Genomic DNA, 16,089 nt, shown 5'->3' with positions numbered 1-16,089 from the left:
GTATGCACTAAAAACGAACAAACACACAAAAAACCCAAACTAAAACAAAATACAAATCCTATGTATTCCTCCACTATCGCAATTGAATAATTTTCATAGACATGATCCCTTAGCATTCAATTTGTAGTAATAAAATGTACTGTCCATAATTCACAGCATTATGTTTCTTCTCACGCTCCATCTTTTGGCCTTTTTTTCCCCTCTGCATAATCTTATTATTATCTCATCTCCTACCACCCTAAAGGGCTTTGCATTTTGGATGCACCAAAGTATGTTATAGGCAACAAGCATTTTTTTCCTGCATCGTTTACATGAACTGCCAATCTCTCAATAACTTTTTTATAAGAAAAATCTTATAGTATGGAAAACAATTTGTTTTTAAAAAGAAGGTTACATTGTGCAAAATTGGGCATTGTGAGCCTCCATACCAAACCGTGCAGGTCACGATTATCAACATTATCTTTCCTGTGAATCCTGCACATGTGTATGACATAGTATTATTCACGACTGCTCCCCCAAAACAGTCCAAAAGATCCAGTTGCTTCTCTATTGTTGTACTGGAACAACCGAATTTACAATGGAACCCTCGGCCAGCCAAGATGAAAAAAAACATCTACTGGCCAGCTACCTGCCACACGCGGCCAACCAATGGAGACAATAACGACTGACAGTTGATGGTAACAAAGTAATGAAGTACAATTTCACGCACCTCATCCCAATAAATCATATTTTATGGATGGCCTGGTTTGTGTATACCCAAAGTGCCAATGACACATGTATCTACAGAGGTTTGAAATCCATTTTCTATCAGGAACAGGTGGCATTCAGAACGCAAGATTGATCTTCGTAAGAATGCTTTGAAAGTCTTGCATGGAAATGATAAAAAACAATCTGGCAGGGAGGGGCGAGATGATTGTGATTTATGTAGTGGCTTGACTGCAAACTACAAAATGGCTGGAAGTGGCTGTCAGGTGGAGTGAGCTGAGAAAGGCAGTGCAGAGAGAGACAAAGGACAAGATATTGCACACAACATAAATTGTATGTAAAAAAATAATAAAAACACATATTTACATACTTTCCTCATTATATTTATGCACCTTTGGCAGCACGTACACATTTTATTATTGTTTATATGATGCCACGAGTTTGGCACGCCCAACTCTATGCTGGTTAGCCCATTTCTGATCACAGCACCTCTTGAGCCTAATCAGGTTGGATTTGGGGGCGCACATTCACAGAGATGTTACAAGCACAAGGGTACAGTAAGGAACCAAAAGGTGATGACAATTCTGAGTGGCCATGACTGACAGAGACCCTTAGAAAAAAAGGTTTTTATATTTGCTGCACTGATGTGGCGGGGCCCACAATGATGTTTTTCACTGGCCCTGTAAGAGATTTTGCTATGTGCAATTTGCCCGTGATGAGAAGGACAAATACTCTGTGGCTGTACTTGAGTAGATTTCTCAGGTGTCTGTACTTATTTTTTTCTGACGTTATACTTTTACAATTGAAAACAAAAACAAAAATGGCTGCACATAACACGTAGTCATGCCATTATCACGTCTGTGAGCATATGAAAAAGACGGACGCTCGAGTGATTTCTTCAGCCCTGATATAAAGGTGTCGATGTGCGCCAATCATTCTTTATAACAGCTTTCGTGAACACGTTCTGCTAAGATCTCGATTTGCCTTTAAATTAGTCTTGGGCATTTGTTGTTTACCTTAAGGAAGACTTATTTGGGCTGACAAAATGCCGTTGTAGATTAAAAATTGACTTTGAAAAACGGCTTCATAAAAGACATACCGCTTTTTCTCCTTGAAGGATAAACATATAACCTTTTCATCTTGCTTCAAACAGCCTTCCATCGGCATCAAATTTAATCTAATTGGACATTTCGGGATCATTATTTGTAACTGTTTTTCAACTGAAAACCAAATTGATGGGGATACGTACAACGCACACTAGTGCCGTCACTTCTCACGTAACAGTCGGCATGCATTGTGGGAAATGTAGTTCATGGTCAATGCACGCTACAGCATTTAAATTAAGACAATCCTGTTAAACTCTCACGGCCCACGTTTAGGTCTGACACGTGACTTACACAAAGCCTGTACTTTTACTTTAGTTTACTTTTTAAGAACATCTCGAAATTAAAAATCAGGAGAATAAACAGACAACGTTATTACACGCAGTAAAGAAGAAGAAAGAAGAGCCAAGGACATTAAAACCCCAATAAATACATTTCTTTATTATTATTATTATTATTATTAGTAGTAGTAGTAGTAGTAGTAGTAGTATTAGTATTAGTATTAGTATTAAAAACGATGTGGTACAGTTTGCATACTGTCTCAAATATGAAGAAAAACGCTTTTCAATTAGGATATTTAATGTCTAAATATTGCACATACGCGTGAAAGAGAAAATGACGTCATGGGTTTAGCAAACGACGCAGGGCGCTGAAATCTACCCAACGGATGGGGCAAGGGGTTGGAAATGACGAGAAACTGAGCCAATGGCATACGTCACTAGTTAATCTGATTCTGGACCAGCCTCACCCGGGAGCCTTGAACGTGTGTGGCGGAGTCTGCTCGGAGCAGCAGGAAGTAGGCGGTTGTTGTTTTTTGTTTTTTTTCTGTTGTTGTTCAAAAAGTGAGCACGCCAAATACAACTTAATGTAAGTTTGATTGTTAACTTAGTTAGTAATGTAATTAAATGTAACTTTTAACTGAACGCCATTCTATTATTCGTTTCAGTAATCTATGCAAGTTTTACCAGTTCCTCGGTGTTAGCTAAACGATCATTAGCAAAACATCTACTCTAAAGTTCGTTTTTGTGCGGTAAACGGTTGAACAAATTCTAAACAAAATAAACACTTCAAATTGGACGGCCGGGGACAGTACCAGTCATTGTCATTATTTCAAATGCAGCGCTCAACGCATTAGCATTTACAACGGGTTCCCTAATGTTTTAATGCAACATCGCTGTCACCACAGTCTCACTTGGTTAGCACAGCAGTTACAAATTGGTCATTTGGAGCTATCAAATGAGATTGGAGAACTATGCACCTTTTTACTATTTTGTTATGTGGCCTTGCTACGGAGTTTGAACCCACGACGTCGATCTCCACTATGAGGCGGACATTCGAACCAGTTAATCACCGTACCGCCCTGTCTTTGTTTCAATCATTTATAAATTTTAAACTTGGATTTTTTTTTTTTTTTGTCAGCATGGAGTCTACTAGCCCCTTGAGTGACATGGTTTCTCCAGAGTCAACAGTGACAACACTGCTGTCAAGTTCTGGCCACTTTAGGAGCAGCCTATTTTCATCTGAGTTCAACACAACATTCAGATACAGAGATAAGGTAAAATACGTTTCTGGAACGCAAACATGACTTTTTTTTTTTTTAATCAACTTTCATGACATAATACATCTAAAGACAGCCATTCATCACCAGAGTAATGGCAATGGCAAAATGTTTTAGACCATGTAGCACATGTGTCAAACTCAAGGCCCGGGGGCCAGATATGGCCCGCCACATCATTTTATGTGGCCCGCAAAGACAAATTGTGCATCAAATTCGTGTCATTACTAGAATTGCAAATTGTCTTCACTTTTAATAATATCTTTTTTTTTTTTAAATATTTGACCAGTTTTTACTCATCTGATTTGAAAATGAGTTATTTGTCAGTTTGTTTTGTAGCTTTTACTGTATATAATATCAGGTGCTCATGCATTTATTTGGGTTGACAATCATAATGGCCCTCCGAAAGAAGCTATGACTACAATGCAGCCCACGAAAAAAATGAGTTTGACACCCCATGTAGAACACCTACATTGTAGAACATGTGTTGTGATGTGTTATTTTGAAAAGTTGTGGAGTCAAAAAGGAACTCGCATTGAGATGACGACTAGGAATTAAATTTGGAATAGCCGTGAACCAGTGGCTAGTGTATCAAACAATACCGAAACAATTAAATACAAACAAAATACAATCAACTCTTAACCAAAGGCCATAACAAAGTGAGTACAGTACTAGTCTGAACCCGAGTCAGTTTATAGTCTCCAAACAGTATTCTGAAAGAAACAAACAAAAACATCACATTCCTTCGTGGCCTAAAGAATAAGGATGAAGAAAAGGAAGGGGCGGGGGCTTTGTTTTCTTGGGCAGAGGCTCTTGTCTTGAATACATACTGGCCCTTTTTCTCATTGCAAAACTTTCCAAACATGTGTTTATTTTCTCATTTTTACAAGCTTGTGGATTTACATGCCCTGTTCCATGACCCTGTGTTTGGTAACCACTGTACTATAGAACAAAGGCATAGCAAAACAATATCAAACTTTTAAAGCAAGCGTATTTCAATAAGCATACTGTCTATGAGCACAATCAACACAGTTTGAATATTTTGGTCAACTTCTTGACAGACTGTTCACGTTAAATCATAGCTAGGTGGAGGGTGTTTCTTGCATTCAGTTATCTAGATGAGTGCCAGGCCAGCTCGCTTAGCATTGTTTGTTAGGTCATATCAGTAAAGAGAGGCACCAATGACAGAGGAGGTGGGAGCCAATCCTAAACAAGCACCAGGACACACATTTTCATGCACGAGGTATATTGGAGTACTCGCAAGCAATCCAAACGTACATTTTCTATTCTGTTTATTCTTATTCGGGTATGGTGAGGCCTACCCCAGATGACTTTGGGCGAGAGTTGAGGTGAACCTTAAACTGGTTGCCAGCCACTTGCAGGCACGAGCAAATGCACTGCTATAAGTGATTTAAATGACATTTGTACATTCATAAGAAAAAAAAAGATGGGTTGAAAAGGGAATTGTTCATTGTTTTTCATTAATCGTTCAACTTTTAATTTCCAAAGGAATATGACTCAGCCTCTGCAGCATTGGAAGCCTACATTGCAGACTTTGACAGAAGTCAAAACATTGAGTCATCGGAAAGGCTGATTTTGCCGCAGAGTCCGTTGTCCACCCCAAGAAGACCTCGAATGAGCACACCCAGAAACAAATCTGGTAGGTAAATGCTAGATTGTTGTGTATTTGCTGAGTGTAGAGACAATCGGGAGACTTGGCTTTTCCACTTCCTGGAAATGAAATTAGGTCACATTGAGTGGTCCTATCTTTACAGTCATAAGAACAACCACTCTTCTTGGAAGACTTTGTACAACATCTTGGAGTGGAGAAAATCAAATGGATGGGTTTTCCTCTAAGATGCTTCATGTTTTGTGTTTCGACTTGTAGTTCTCAGGGAACGTTTAACAGACAGAGAGGTGGCGTATCTTACCCTCCCTGTCAGTTCCCTCCGTCACCGCGACAACCGCGACAGACTTTCGATGACAACAGACGAACTGCTGTCCATTCCTCGTGATGGTTCCATGCCTGTCACCCACACAACTGCCTTCATCCAAGGTTTTTAAAAACATATTCCACCACTTACATTGTGATACTATGTGTGAAACTTTGACTGGATCGTCAAACTAAATTGGTGATTTAATCACAGTGATATTTTGCGTTCTAACCTCAAGTGTGTTCCTCTCCTTGTTTGTTTGCTGGATCAGGTCACTTGTCTCAGTCTGTGGCCTCTCAGGCCCGTGTGTCATCCAATGCAGGGCACAGAACAGGGGAACATACAGAACAGAACATATCCCACCCATATTTAAGCAGGAATTGCAGCAGCTGCAGGTTTGCACGCTTGTCCTTGTTATTACATTACGTGTATCATTTGGGATCTTGACCGATATATATCATCCACCAGATGTAAGGGAGAACCCAAAGTTTCCACTTTGAAACAAGATGTCCCTTTTGTCAGATGCTTAACGGTAATTTCCTGTCACTATTATCTTTCAGTCTTTAACTCTATTTTAGGAGCATACTCTAACTTAAGCCTGTCTTTATCTGTTAGTGTGCACACAGAGGAACAAGGGCAGAGCAGCTACTGCTGTCTTCACCGTCCCGTTTACAATGCAGGTACAGCGGAAATAAGGCAGATCTGGGCCACACTGGGATCAGCAGTGTGTCTGACTGGATCCAAGATTGTGACCTTACTGAGTCAAGACTCCCATCAGATGTCGACCTTTGTGACAAGCTTGGTATGGCATCATTCAGTCTCTCCAATCCATTTCCAACCATTTTTATTTCTTTTTCTTTTGTCATGGCAAGGGAGAACCTTACCTAATAATGACAGAGCTTGTCCTTTTTTTGTTCTACCACTAGCATCAATAACCAGAACATCCTCTTGGTTAGCAGATACAGCTAATCAGGTACAAGATCAAAATGCCTTTTCCTGATCAACTGCTTCGTGTTTCAAAATACCTGATATTATATTATGTTATATTATATTTCTTGGAGTGCTCGCGGTTCTGTCATATGTCTGTGCACGGGCATTGATGGGATTTATCTCTACCTATTTGGCACACGCACGCGTGTGGAAAATTAATAATAATAAAATAAATAATTTTATGAATTAAGCTTGGACGTTTAGAAATTAAACAAAATAATAATGTCTTTTTGTATGGGGAAACAAATCTGGGTGTCACCCAGCTGAGTCTAAAAGATCTGAGGCTTCAGTTTGCTGAACAGATATCTTGGATCGCTTCAGAGAGAAAAAGCTCAGACGTCACAGAATCTCTTGTGAGAGGTAAATAATAGAAAGTGATTTAGTGACGCTTAAAGGACACAGTCTGTGTTGACTCCTGTTTATGTTCTATTCTCCTTTTGTCAGATAACAGGCTAGAGTCACTAATCCAGAAAGCGGATGAAGTGCTGAACTCACTATCACAGCGTTTTGGAGGTGCAGAAAGTCTTGCAGATTCAGGTAGGCTTAGTGTTGGTTCTTATTACATGCAGTATCCTGAAGAAGCAAATCATCAGACTATCAGCTTAATGTTTACTCATTTTCATATGCATGTTTATTTGATTATATAGAATTGAATAGTGAGGAAATGAAGCGCTCCTCGACTTCCCCGCCGCTCCCTATGTAAGGTTGCAAACATTATTTACTTTTTTTGTTTAACAACGGATTGCAATCTTAATCTGTATCTCTAATTGTTTAATAATGATGCAGACACTCAAAAGGCGCAGCAGAGGTCAATACTAGGACTCTGTCAGTGGAAACCAAGAAGGTAGGGCTGACACGTTGAGTAGCTTTGAGTGGTTGGAGTAAATTAAACATAGTAGACTAAAGAGTCTTGGTTGGAGTACCACACTATAGTGTAGTTCATGAAATGTAATGAAAAATTAAAAACCCTTTGGATCAATATTTAAGACACTTTCAAAATTTAGAAAGAATTTTAATCACAAAACATAACTCAAACTGGACTGTGAGTGTTTTTTTAATTAATTGATGTGTATAAATGAAAACATTTAAAGGGGAAGTCAACCCAAAAAATGTTTTTGTAATAATATGTTCTGTGCAGTCCAACCGGTCAAAACACAGTGTTGATTAATGATTTGTTCGTGGAATATCAATTACACAGCAATCCACCTGTTATTATCCATCTCGGGGCACCCATTTTCCCAACTGCTGTCGACTAAAAATGACATCACAATTGCCAGGTCTCAGGTCACAACCAATCACGGCTCAGCATGTGTACACACTTCTCTCTTTCCTCTTGACTCAGGATTGCAGTCACGATAGCACCATCTCTCAGCAGCCTGGTCCGTTGGAGGCTCTGAAGCAAATGATGTTTAGACTGCAGGCTGTGGAGGTGGAGCTTCACCGACAACAGCATCCACCAGTTGGGCAGACCTGCAGTAAAGGAACTCAATCAGTATGTAATTTGTCTGCTCTCCCCATAAAGACCAAAAATGCTCAAATTGCATACAGATGAAGCACCCTTTCATTGATCTTTAAACCAAACCCAAGTAAAACTGCGTAAAAATGAAGATTTTTTTTTTTTCCATAGACACCCATGTTAAAATATTGCTAATACACACATTTGTGCTGGTTGATTAAGATTCTACCCTCTTAAATTCGTGGACAGGCGCTTAAGATAATAGCAAACCAGTGTTCCATTAAAACGATCATTTTGATACAACAATTATATTTGCACCCATACAATAACACCACTTGCATAATCTAATGAGATCCCCCCCCAAAAATTGTGTTGTGCCCCAAAGAGAGGTTTGGTAGTTCATACCTCAAAAAATGTCCCCATGAATGCTAATTTTGTTTGACACAGATAGTTGTCAGCTGACAAATGTGTTATTGCATTTTGTATGTGCTGTAAAACCTCAAAACATTTGACACAACTGTTTGTATGATGCCTTCATGAATGAATGAATTAATACTCCAGTGAGTGTCACTCAAATGTAGCAATTAGCACACTTTCAAATATAGCTCTTGTGCTGACTACTGAATTCATGAGATTGTGCTGGTGATAAAATTGTGATTGGATGGTGTGTTTTGTTCATTTGATGTGATCCCCTAATGGGACAATCACAGGCTTCTTTTCTCTGACCACTCTTTATTCTCTGGTCTATTTGTATTGCAGAGGCCTGAAAGTGAAGCAGAGCAGGCTTTATCTGGTGCAACATCACTACAAAGGTACTGTAACTAAATATGTCAATCATATGCCCTCCCACATAGATTTATCAGAGAAACCAAACTTAAAAAAAATGCAAAAAAACAACGCCACACAGGGAAGGCCGGAGGTGGAATCAACAAATCCTGGTGCGGATTAAAGAAACGGACCGAGACCCACTTTTTCAAGTGGTCTCGGTTCGCTTCCAAACAAACTCTAGTGCGGTTCGCTTCCGGTTTGAATACAAACAGTGTAGATCCGAACCAACAGCACAAATATGCAGAGCAGGAATGCAGCACGTAGGACTTGCATGTTTTCTTCCATTTCCTGGTCTGTCTCTGTGTGCCGCCCTGGTCATTACTGTCCAGTGGGAGCACAGATCATCACAAGCGTGGTTGTGTTTACAAAATATACTTCGCTTGCGAAATGTACAGTCTGAATAGGAACCACACCAAACAAAAAAAATGAAGAACACATTTTGGTCCGGGCAAACAAGCGGACCAAAGGAATTTTCTGGTCTGAATACACCTTTCATTTCCATCACAATCTGCAGCTACAGCTTGCTAAATACCGTATTTTCCGGACTATAAGTCGGTCCAGAGTATAAGTCGCACCAGCCATAAAATGCCCCAAAAAGTGAAAAAAACATATATAAGTTGCTCCGGAGTATAAGTCGCATTTTGCGGGGCAATTTATTCGACAAAATCCCACACCAAAAACAGTCATGAACGAGCAACAACAGGCTAAACGATAGCAACAACAGGCTAAACGACAACTATTACATGAATAACATGTTTATAAAACCATCGGTGTCACTCCAATTCATTAAATCCATCGATCATTCGATGCGATAGCAACAGGCTAAACGATAGGTATGCTAATGTGACAAACACAAATGAGGAGCTGAGAACGGGCCTGACGTAACATATAGAGTGATTTAGGACAACCATTACATAAATAACATGTTTATAAAACCATCGGTGTCACTCCAATTCATTAAATCCATCGATCGTTCTTTGTCAACAATGGCTGCGCGCGGCTGAGGGCGCTTGCACTTCAAAATATTCCACAGGCTCATATAACGATAGATAAACTATATTTCAAATAACTATAATATAAGCAATAATATTATCAAACCATCCGTGCACTTTAAATCCATTAAATCCATCGATCAAATTCCTCGTCCTTTGTCAACATCGCCGCGCGTGCGCCCTGACGTCAGCCTCGTCTTCATTCCACAGATCTAGTATATAACTATATTGTAGCGTTAACAAAGTACAAGGATAGACGTGGGTTTGGTAAACGGCTCTTTATTCCACAAAACAAACTTCCAAGCGTGTGGCGGCGTGGACTTCCAGACACGAGAACTCCATGGCAGAGGACCGGGCGTGCGTAATGGCCATGTCCGAGCCCCATGCACCGTTCACGGACAGCCACTCGGCCGAGCGCCGGCCCCCGACTCAGTAGAGTAGGACCGGGCGTGCGTGAAAGCCATAATAGTTTTTCAAACCTTCTATGTCACTCCAAATCCTTAATTCCTTTAAACTCTTTGTCCTCCGTGTCACTTAGAAATGATCACCGCTAATGATGCCGGTAGTTCTTACGTGGGTCGCGCCGCGCGGTGCCACTGACGTCACTTGAAATAGTAATCCATTGGTACATCACGGTTCTCCAAACTTTCTTTCTGCTGCTCGATTACTGTTTTCAGCTGCATATTTTACAACTTGAAGTTTGTAACTTGCAAAATATGACTTTCTTTTTGGTGCCATTTTTCTTAAGCCCACCCAGTTGATGAGTCACGGCCAACGGTGAAATTTAAAGCGCCCTCATCCAGTTTCGTCTGAAAATGTAATTTTTTTCAGATGTAGTTTTTTTGTTTTGTTTATTTGGTTGTTTTATCAAAGACAAAGTCTGCTTTATTGTCGATTTTTTTTTTTTTCATAGACCAAGACACACAAAGAGATTGAAATTACGTTCCCACTATCCCTCGGTGAGATAGTACACATATGCATACAAGCAACACAAAAAAACCCAAGAAGGCATAAACAATGAATAAATAAGAGTGTTGAATAAATGATAAATAAACAAATAATGATAAATAATAATAATAAATATAAGAAGAGCAAACAGACAGTGGACTTGGATATGGTGCTTTAAAGTGTTAATTGCTTTATTTGATGTTTTCTCTATTTTTTATGTTTTGAATATGTTCAAGATAAAGATATAAAAGCATGTTAAGTGATCAACTATACTAAAAATAACATGGGAAGTGGTCAACTATACTTTTAAGTGATGTCTTAATGATAAAGTAAAAATTTGTGAAAAAAAAAAATATGTATAAGTCGCCCCCCACCCAAATTATGAAAAAAAACGCGACTTATAGTCCGGAAATTACGGTAGTATCTTAGCAATTTAGCAACCACTGACCTTTTGCTTTTAGCCATGTGTACCACTATGACCTAGTTCAGACTAATTTAGAATATCATGCTGCTTTGTTTTTATATTGTCACAACCATAGAATTTAAAAAAAAAAAAAAAAAAAGTTTCAAGCGGAACATAAATCTAAATGTTAATTCATCCTTTCCAGAAAATTAGTGAGCTGGTGCACATTGTATGGAACTATTATTAAGGATGCAGTATTCCAACCACTGTAATTTAACCAATAATTTAACCAATTAATTTAAAACCACAGTTTCCACCCCCAGGGCTCTGCATCACCTCAGTCGCCTTAAGCTGCTGTTGGAGGAACCAAGAGAAAAACATGAGGAAGAAAAGGATATAGATGAAGGACGCTACTCTTCGTCATCTGCTGACGTGCCATCGGGAGGATTTCCGTTAAATATGGAAACAATGTCAGATGGAAATTCTAGTCCGTGTCAGCATTCATGAAGCTTTTTCCACTGGTGTTTCTAGTGTTTGTTTAGTACAGTACAGTACAGTACTGTTTTGAAGCGTTATTGCCAAAAGGAACAGATGTTGAAATGCATTTCAATTTGTGGTCCAGATTGAAGTGTAATGCAGATCAGCAAAATTACAAGTACACTATATCAATAGTGTATTAAGGCCTTGTTTGCCTTTGGCAAACAGGTGACAAAAATCATGAGGTCTGCAAATGGATTATTAGGATTTTCCAATTTAGCTTTTACTATTGTGTACGCTGAATTATTTCAGTGTACTGTAAGAGGGAGTAAGAAAATAATTGTTCACTAAATACTTTTTTTAGTCCTTTGGTGTGTTATGCAGGTTTCAAATATATCATTTTACAGCACAGTATTAATATGCTAGTTTTTGTATGCTTCTAGCAGTCTTTCTGACTTCATCGCAATGCAAATGGCTGCAATTACTCTTATACACAAAACTTGAAGCTGATGTCAAAAGGGTGTTTAGATGAATCAACAGAATGATTCATGAAATCGAGCTTCATTAATATTCAGAGTCACAAGGAACCTGTGGTCTACAGATATATCTGCTCGGACACCAAAAAGTGTCTTCGCATGTATTTTTTTTAAACAAATGACGTTTTTGTAGTTTTTTATATCGGTATCATGTAAGCATGATGTTTTATTTTTTCAATGTTAGATATGATGCAAGTTGTATTGCATTGAAGCGCAGAGGTTTTGTACCATTTTTGTTACAGTAAACCACACCAAGCACTACTAACTGAAGCTCTGAAAGCTCTTCTAACCCAAATGTATTCTCAAATCCAAGTGAATAAAGCCTTTTGACTTGTCCATTTATTTATTTTACAAATTTTACTCTGCACTTTGCATCCATGCACACATACCTATTTACGTATAACAGAGCTATTGAATGCACATTCCTGGCATCACTGCAGTCCTTAAGAAAGATAATTTTTGGAACAAAATACATACATAAACATGTATTTGTTTATTTTATTAAAATACATAAATATGTATTTTATTAATCCCCAAATTCACTGGATCTTGTCTACTACTTTACTTTCCAAAGTCCTACTTGAGTCCGTTTAAATAACTAACATTTTCATTTAGCAATTTTTAACTCGCAAAAAGAAATCAACATTTCAGTATTCTAATGTGGTCTACATCCAAACATTAATGAGCCCATTACTCCCTGCAGACATGACAGTCTTACCCATGTGGTCAAAGGTGACACTTTGCACACTGTCCCTTTGTCCTGATAGACTGCTGACCTTGCAGGAATCCACATCTACCAGTCTGACCAAACTGTCACTGCTTGCAATTGCCAGCATCTTCCTTGATGGACTGAACGCCACTTGATTGGCACTCAGGGGCCCTGCATCTATAGTGCGAAGAGCCGCGGTGGGCCTCCTGATGTCCCACAGGTTGACGATACCGTGGGTATCACAGGAAGCAATGACTTGCTCATCGAGGCCTATGGTAGCATGGTTGCAAGGATGCTGATGTCCAACAAAGGATGCGGTGCACACACCAAGCCTGATATCCCACATGGTGAGAGTTTTATCGGCCGAGGAAGTGAGGATAGTGTTGGCGAAGGACTGGAAGCAGACACTGTTGACCGAGGCTGTGTGGCGACGCATTGTTAGCCGGCATCGCAGGCTGTTCAGGTCCCACAGTTTGGCAGTTCTATCAGAGGAACAGGACACCAGGAAGTGACCACATGAGTGGAAGGAGCACGCCCAGGTGGGTTGGCTATGACCGGAGAATGTCAACACACAACGCCCAGATAATAAATCCCAGAGCTTTACCTGCAGGAAGAAAAATGTAAAAGTTAAGCTGTCAAGGTGAAGAAAGCACAAAAGGGTTAGACGTAGCTTAGTCTGATTAAAAAAAAGAAAATAATTTTTAATAAATAAAAGAGGACATTTCCTTTGAAAAAAATCTGACTACTTCACTAATTGTGAATGACAAACCACAAATATAAAGCCTGAAAAATAAACATGGCAAGTACTTTTTACAGAAATCCTGAATCCAATATAAAGGTCATTTTAGTGGGGGTTATGAGCCTTAAAGAGGACAAGTGAATGTGAACTAACGGTAGTATCTCCGCTGGTTGTTGCCAGTTTAGTTCCTTCTGGATGAAAACTGCAGCTGGACAGCCAATTGGTGTGTCCTTCACCTGTCAGGACCATCTGGCCCACCTGATGACACAAAACATCATGAAATAGTAAACTAATCAATGAGAGTAAGTTCTGAATTTACATGATACTATGCAGTTATCCCTCGCTATATCACGGTTCACCTTTCTCGGCCTCGCTGCTCCATGTTTTTTTTTCGCAGTGCATGGTGTTATGGCTTCAGAAGAAAAAGACACTACAGAGCGGATTCAGGCAGCAGCGGCAGTCAGTAATACGCGTGAGTCACAATTGTCCAACTATAGTACATACTTCGTATTGATGATTGAAATGATTATTTTACTGGAGTTACTTGTAAGAAAGCATGTACTTCTCTTTGCTTGGGCCTGAAAACAAGTTTTGTATGTATAATAATGGTAAAGAAATAAAGGTTTCTACTTCAAAGATTTCGCCTATCACGGATTCTTTTCGGAACGTAACCCCAGCGAAAATCGAGGGATTACTGTATATCAGTTTTTTTCTATAATTTCTCTTGTAAAAGTTTCTTTAATGGAAATGCAGAGCGGAAGCAACAATTTGTAGTCTCAAAGTCTTCAGAGCTCCTACATTCTGTGTGTTTCTGCCAATCTGAATCTCCTGCCGTTGAAATGGCTTATTTTTATTTTATTTTTTTCAAAAACTTATAAACTTATAAGAGATACAAGGCAGCATTTTAGAATAGTGATTAGTACGTCTGCCTTACAGGTCCGAGGTCATAGACTATAAATTGCCCATACGTGTCATTGTGAGAATGAATGATGAGGTGTCTGTGGCAAAAATAGTCTCTCACCTTGCATAGTTTGGGTTTGGCAGATTCACCACCAACAAACTTTTTTTTTTTTAAATAAAATAAAATGCCTTAAAAGGAAAATAAAACACCCAATGTGATGTATTTCAATGAGGATGGCAAACGCACCTTTCCTTACACGTGTTTTACATTGCATTTGATGCTATTGTATAGATTTGTGATTCTCAATGTGTACCATTATTTGTTACAGGGGCCCTCTCTACTGGCATACGACAGAATCATAGAATTGACCATTTTTATTTTACTTTTATGCACAATATTGTATATTTTAACAAAGTAATTTAAGCACTGTAAAGTTTTATTATGATCTAGAGTTGATATTTAAACTGCGTAAAATTACAGTGTCTTATAATAATATTAAATATACTTTTTTTTAGGATGATAAACAAACACTTGGGCCACTTGTAATTTGGTCGTTATAGTCGTGACGCTATGAGAGTATTTTTATGTTTTTACTTTAAGAATTTTAGGAGCAAGGGTAGTACTTGGTGTTTGAGAGGCTATGCTCTTGATCTATGTACACAGGCAGATATTTTATGACTGTACCTTTTCCCTGCTGACTGGCAGTGCCCACAATCTCCAACTGCAGTCGTCACTGGCACTTGCGAGGATTTTTTTATCTGGATGGAGGCTGATGCAGCTTATGGGAAGAGTGTGGGCTTTGATGGAATAGAACAAACTGAATGTCCTTTTCTGTTCACCAGAATTTCCCTGAGGGCGGTGAAGGTTCACTGGCCTGCTACACACAGGAAATTCTGTGTCCTTTGGGTGTCTGGCGGTGCTTCGCAATTGGGCTGTATTCTTTTTAACCCTTCTCTCTGTCTTTGTTTGGATTTTGTCCAGATTCAGACTGGCATTCAAGTTGTTCTGTATTCGTTCACCTTCTATATTGAGAAGCATCTTCTGCCTCATGGCTACCTCGTATTTGTCATCTAGCTGTCTCAGCGCTGGCTCATAGGCTGCCAGGCGTTTCTTCAGCCTTTTAATATCCTCAATCAGACGGCTTTTGTCGGCAACCAGTTTCTGGCAATGCAGCCGATGCAGATCTCTGTCCCTCTGCAGCCTCACTAGGCTGTCCCCTGCAGACAGCACTTGCTGTTTGAACTGGTCGGTCTCTCTGTAGACCTTCAGCAGTTCAGACTGAAGGAGCTGCTTGTGCGTGAGGGCATCAGAGAGGACAAGGACCCCCGGTGGTGGAGGAGCCGTCAACAATGGCTCTGTCAGGAGTTTGTGAGCTGAGCTATACCACTCTACCTCAAAACTGTCCAGAGTCCGACCCATCCCGATTTTCTGGAGGAAGTTCCTTATAAAGTCGTCTACCGCCTCTGGGATGTTGATGTCTTCTTTGTACGTTCCAAGGAGAGTAGCGGAAGTGGAGGTAGCAGATGGTTCTTCTGCATTGCTCTGCTTGCCCTTGAGGGAAGAATTGTCACTTGTTCCCCCCGTTTCTCTTTCTTTGGTTTTTGCTGACATGTTCTGCCTTCCGGCACCTTGTTTTGTGGTTGCTATAGTAACCGCACACCAAGCAATTGATTATAGCCAACGCTAGTAAATTCATAGAGCACATTTGTTACTTTAGCATCCTTTAACCTATTGAATATCCCTTGTAATAAGCGATCTTTATTGATTTATAGAGATAATGTATAATCAACGCAGATTAGTTTTTATTCCCAAC

General features: G+C 39.5%; 2 protein-coding genes across 4 annotated transcripts; one reads left to right on the top strand and one right to left on the bottom strand.

The window, feature by feature from the left end:
• Nucleotides 1-2,499: 2,499 nt before the first annotated feature.
• On the top strand, nt 2,500-12,269 carry c12h18orf54 (chromosome 12 C18orf54 homolog). Of its 3 annotated transcripts, none has more exons than XM_088391154.1 (15): nt 2,500-2,675; nt 3,228-3,363; nt 4,873-5,023; nt 5,252-5,419; nt 5,569-5,692; nt 5,766-5,829; nt 5,913-6,099; nt 6,224-6,270; nt 6,551-6,647; nt 6,732-6,824; nt 6,935-6,986; nt 7,074-7,131; nt 7,630-7,779; nt 8,503-8,555; nt 11,225-11,409. In XM_088391154.1, the coding sequence occupies exons 2-15, from the start codon at nt 3,229-3,231 to the stop codon at nt 11,262-11,264; spliced, it is 1,419 nt and encodes a 472-aa protein (XP_088247280.1). In that variant the 5' UTR covers nt 2,500-2,675; nt 3,228; the 3' UTR covers nt 11,265-11,409. The 3 variants fall into 3 exon arrangements, with proteins under 3 accessions (XP_088247280.1, XP_088247279.1, XP_088247281.1); XM_088391153.1 differs by having other exon boundaries at nt 2,505-2,675; nt 11,238-12,269; XM_088391155.1 differs by lacking the exon at nt 2,500-2,675 and adding an exon at nt 2,725-3,150 and having other exon boundaries at nt 11,238-12,269.
• Nucleotides 12,245-16,083, bottom strand: LOC148390014 (uncharacterized). The gene is made up of 3 exons (XM_088391157.1): nt 14,961-16,083; nt 13,529-13,633; nt 12,245-13,240 (listed from the first exon to the last, which is right to left on the bottom strand). The coding sequence occupies exons 1-3, from the start codon at nt 15,885-15,887 to the stop codon at nt 12,593-12,595; spliced, it is 1,680 nt and encodes a 559-aa protein (XP_088247283.1). The 5' UTR covers nt 15,888-16,083; the 3' UTR covers nt 12,245-12,592.
• Nucleotides 16,084-16,089: the final 6 nt, after the last annotated feature.

This window comes from Syngnathus floridae, chromosome 12 (assembly GCF_059516105.1).
Source record: "Syngnathus floridae isolate MCC-2025c chromosome 12, RoL_Sflo_1.0, whole genome shotgun sequence".
NCBI lineage: Eukaryota > Metazoa > Chordata > Actinopteri > Syngnathiformes > Syngnathidae > Syngnathus > Syngnathus floridae.
Note: the sequence above shows the minus strand (reverse complement) of the source record. Positions and strands in the feature narration are given on the sequence as shown.

Coding starts and splice junctions, on each gene's coding strand:
- LOC148390014 (XM_088391157.1), bottom strand. CDS start 15,887: ATGTCAGCAAAAACCAAAGAAAGAGAAACGGGGGGAACAAGTGACAAT. Junction 13,634..14,960: donor TGCCAGTCAGCAGGGAAAAG/GTACAGTCATAA, acceptor TTGTGTCATCAG/GTGGGCCAGATGGTCCTGAC. Junction 13,241..13,528: donor CAACCAGCGGAGATACTACC/GTTAGTTCACAT, acceptor TTCTTCCTGCAG/GTAAAGCTCTGGGATTTATT.
- c12h18orf54 (XM_088391153.1), top strand. CDS start 3,229: ATGGAGTCTACTAGCCCCTTGAGTGACATGGTTTCTCCAGAGTCAACA. Junction 5,693..5,765: donor AGGAATTGCAGCAGCTGCAG/GTTTGCACGCTT, acceptor ATCATCCACCAG/ATGTAAGGGAGAACCCAAAG. Junction 7,780..8,502: donor GCAGTAAAGGAACTCAATCA/GTATGTAATTTG, acceptor TTTGTATTGCAG/AGGCCTGAAAGTGAAGCAGA.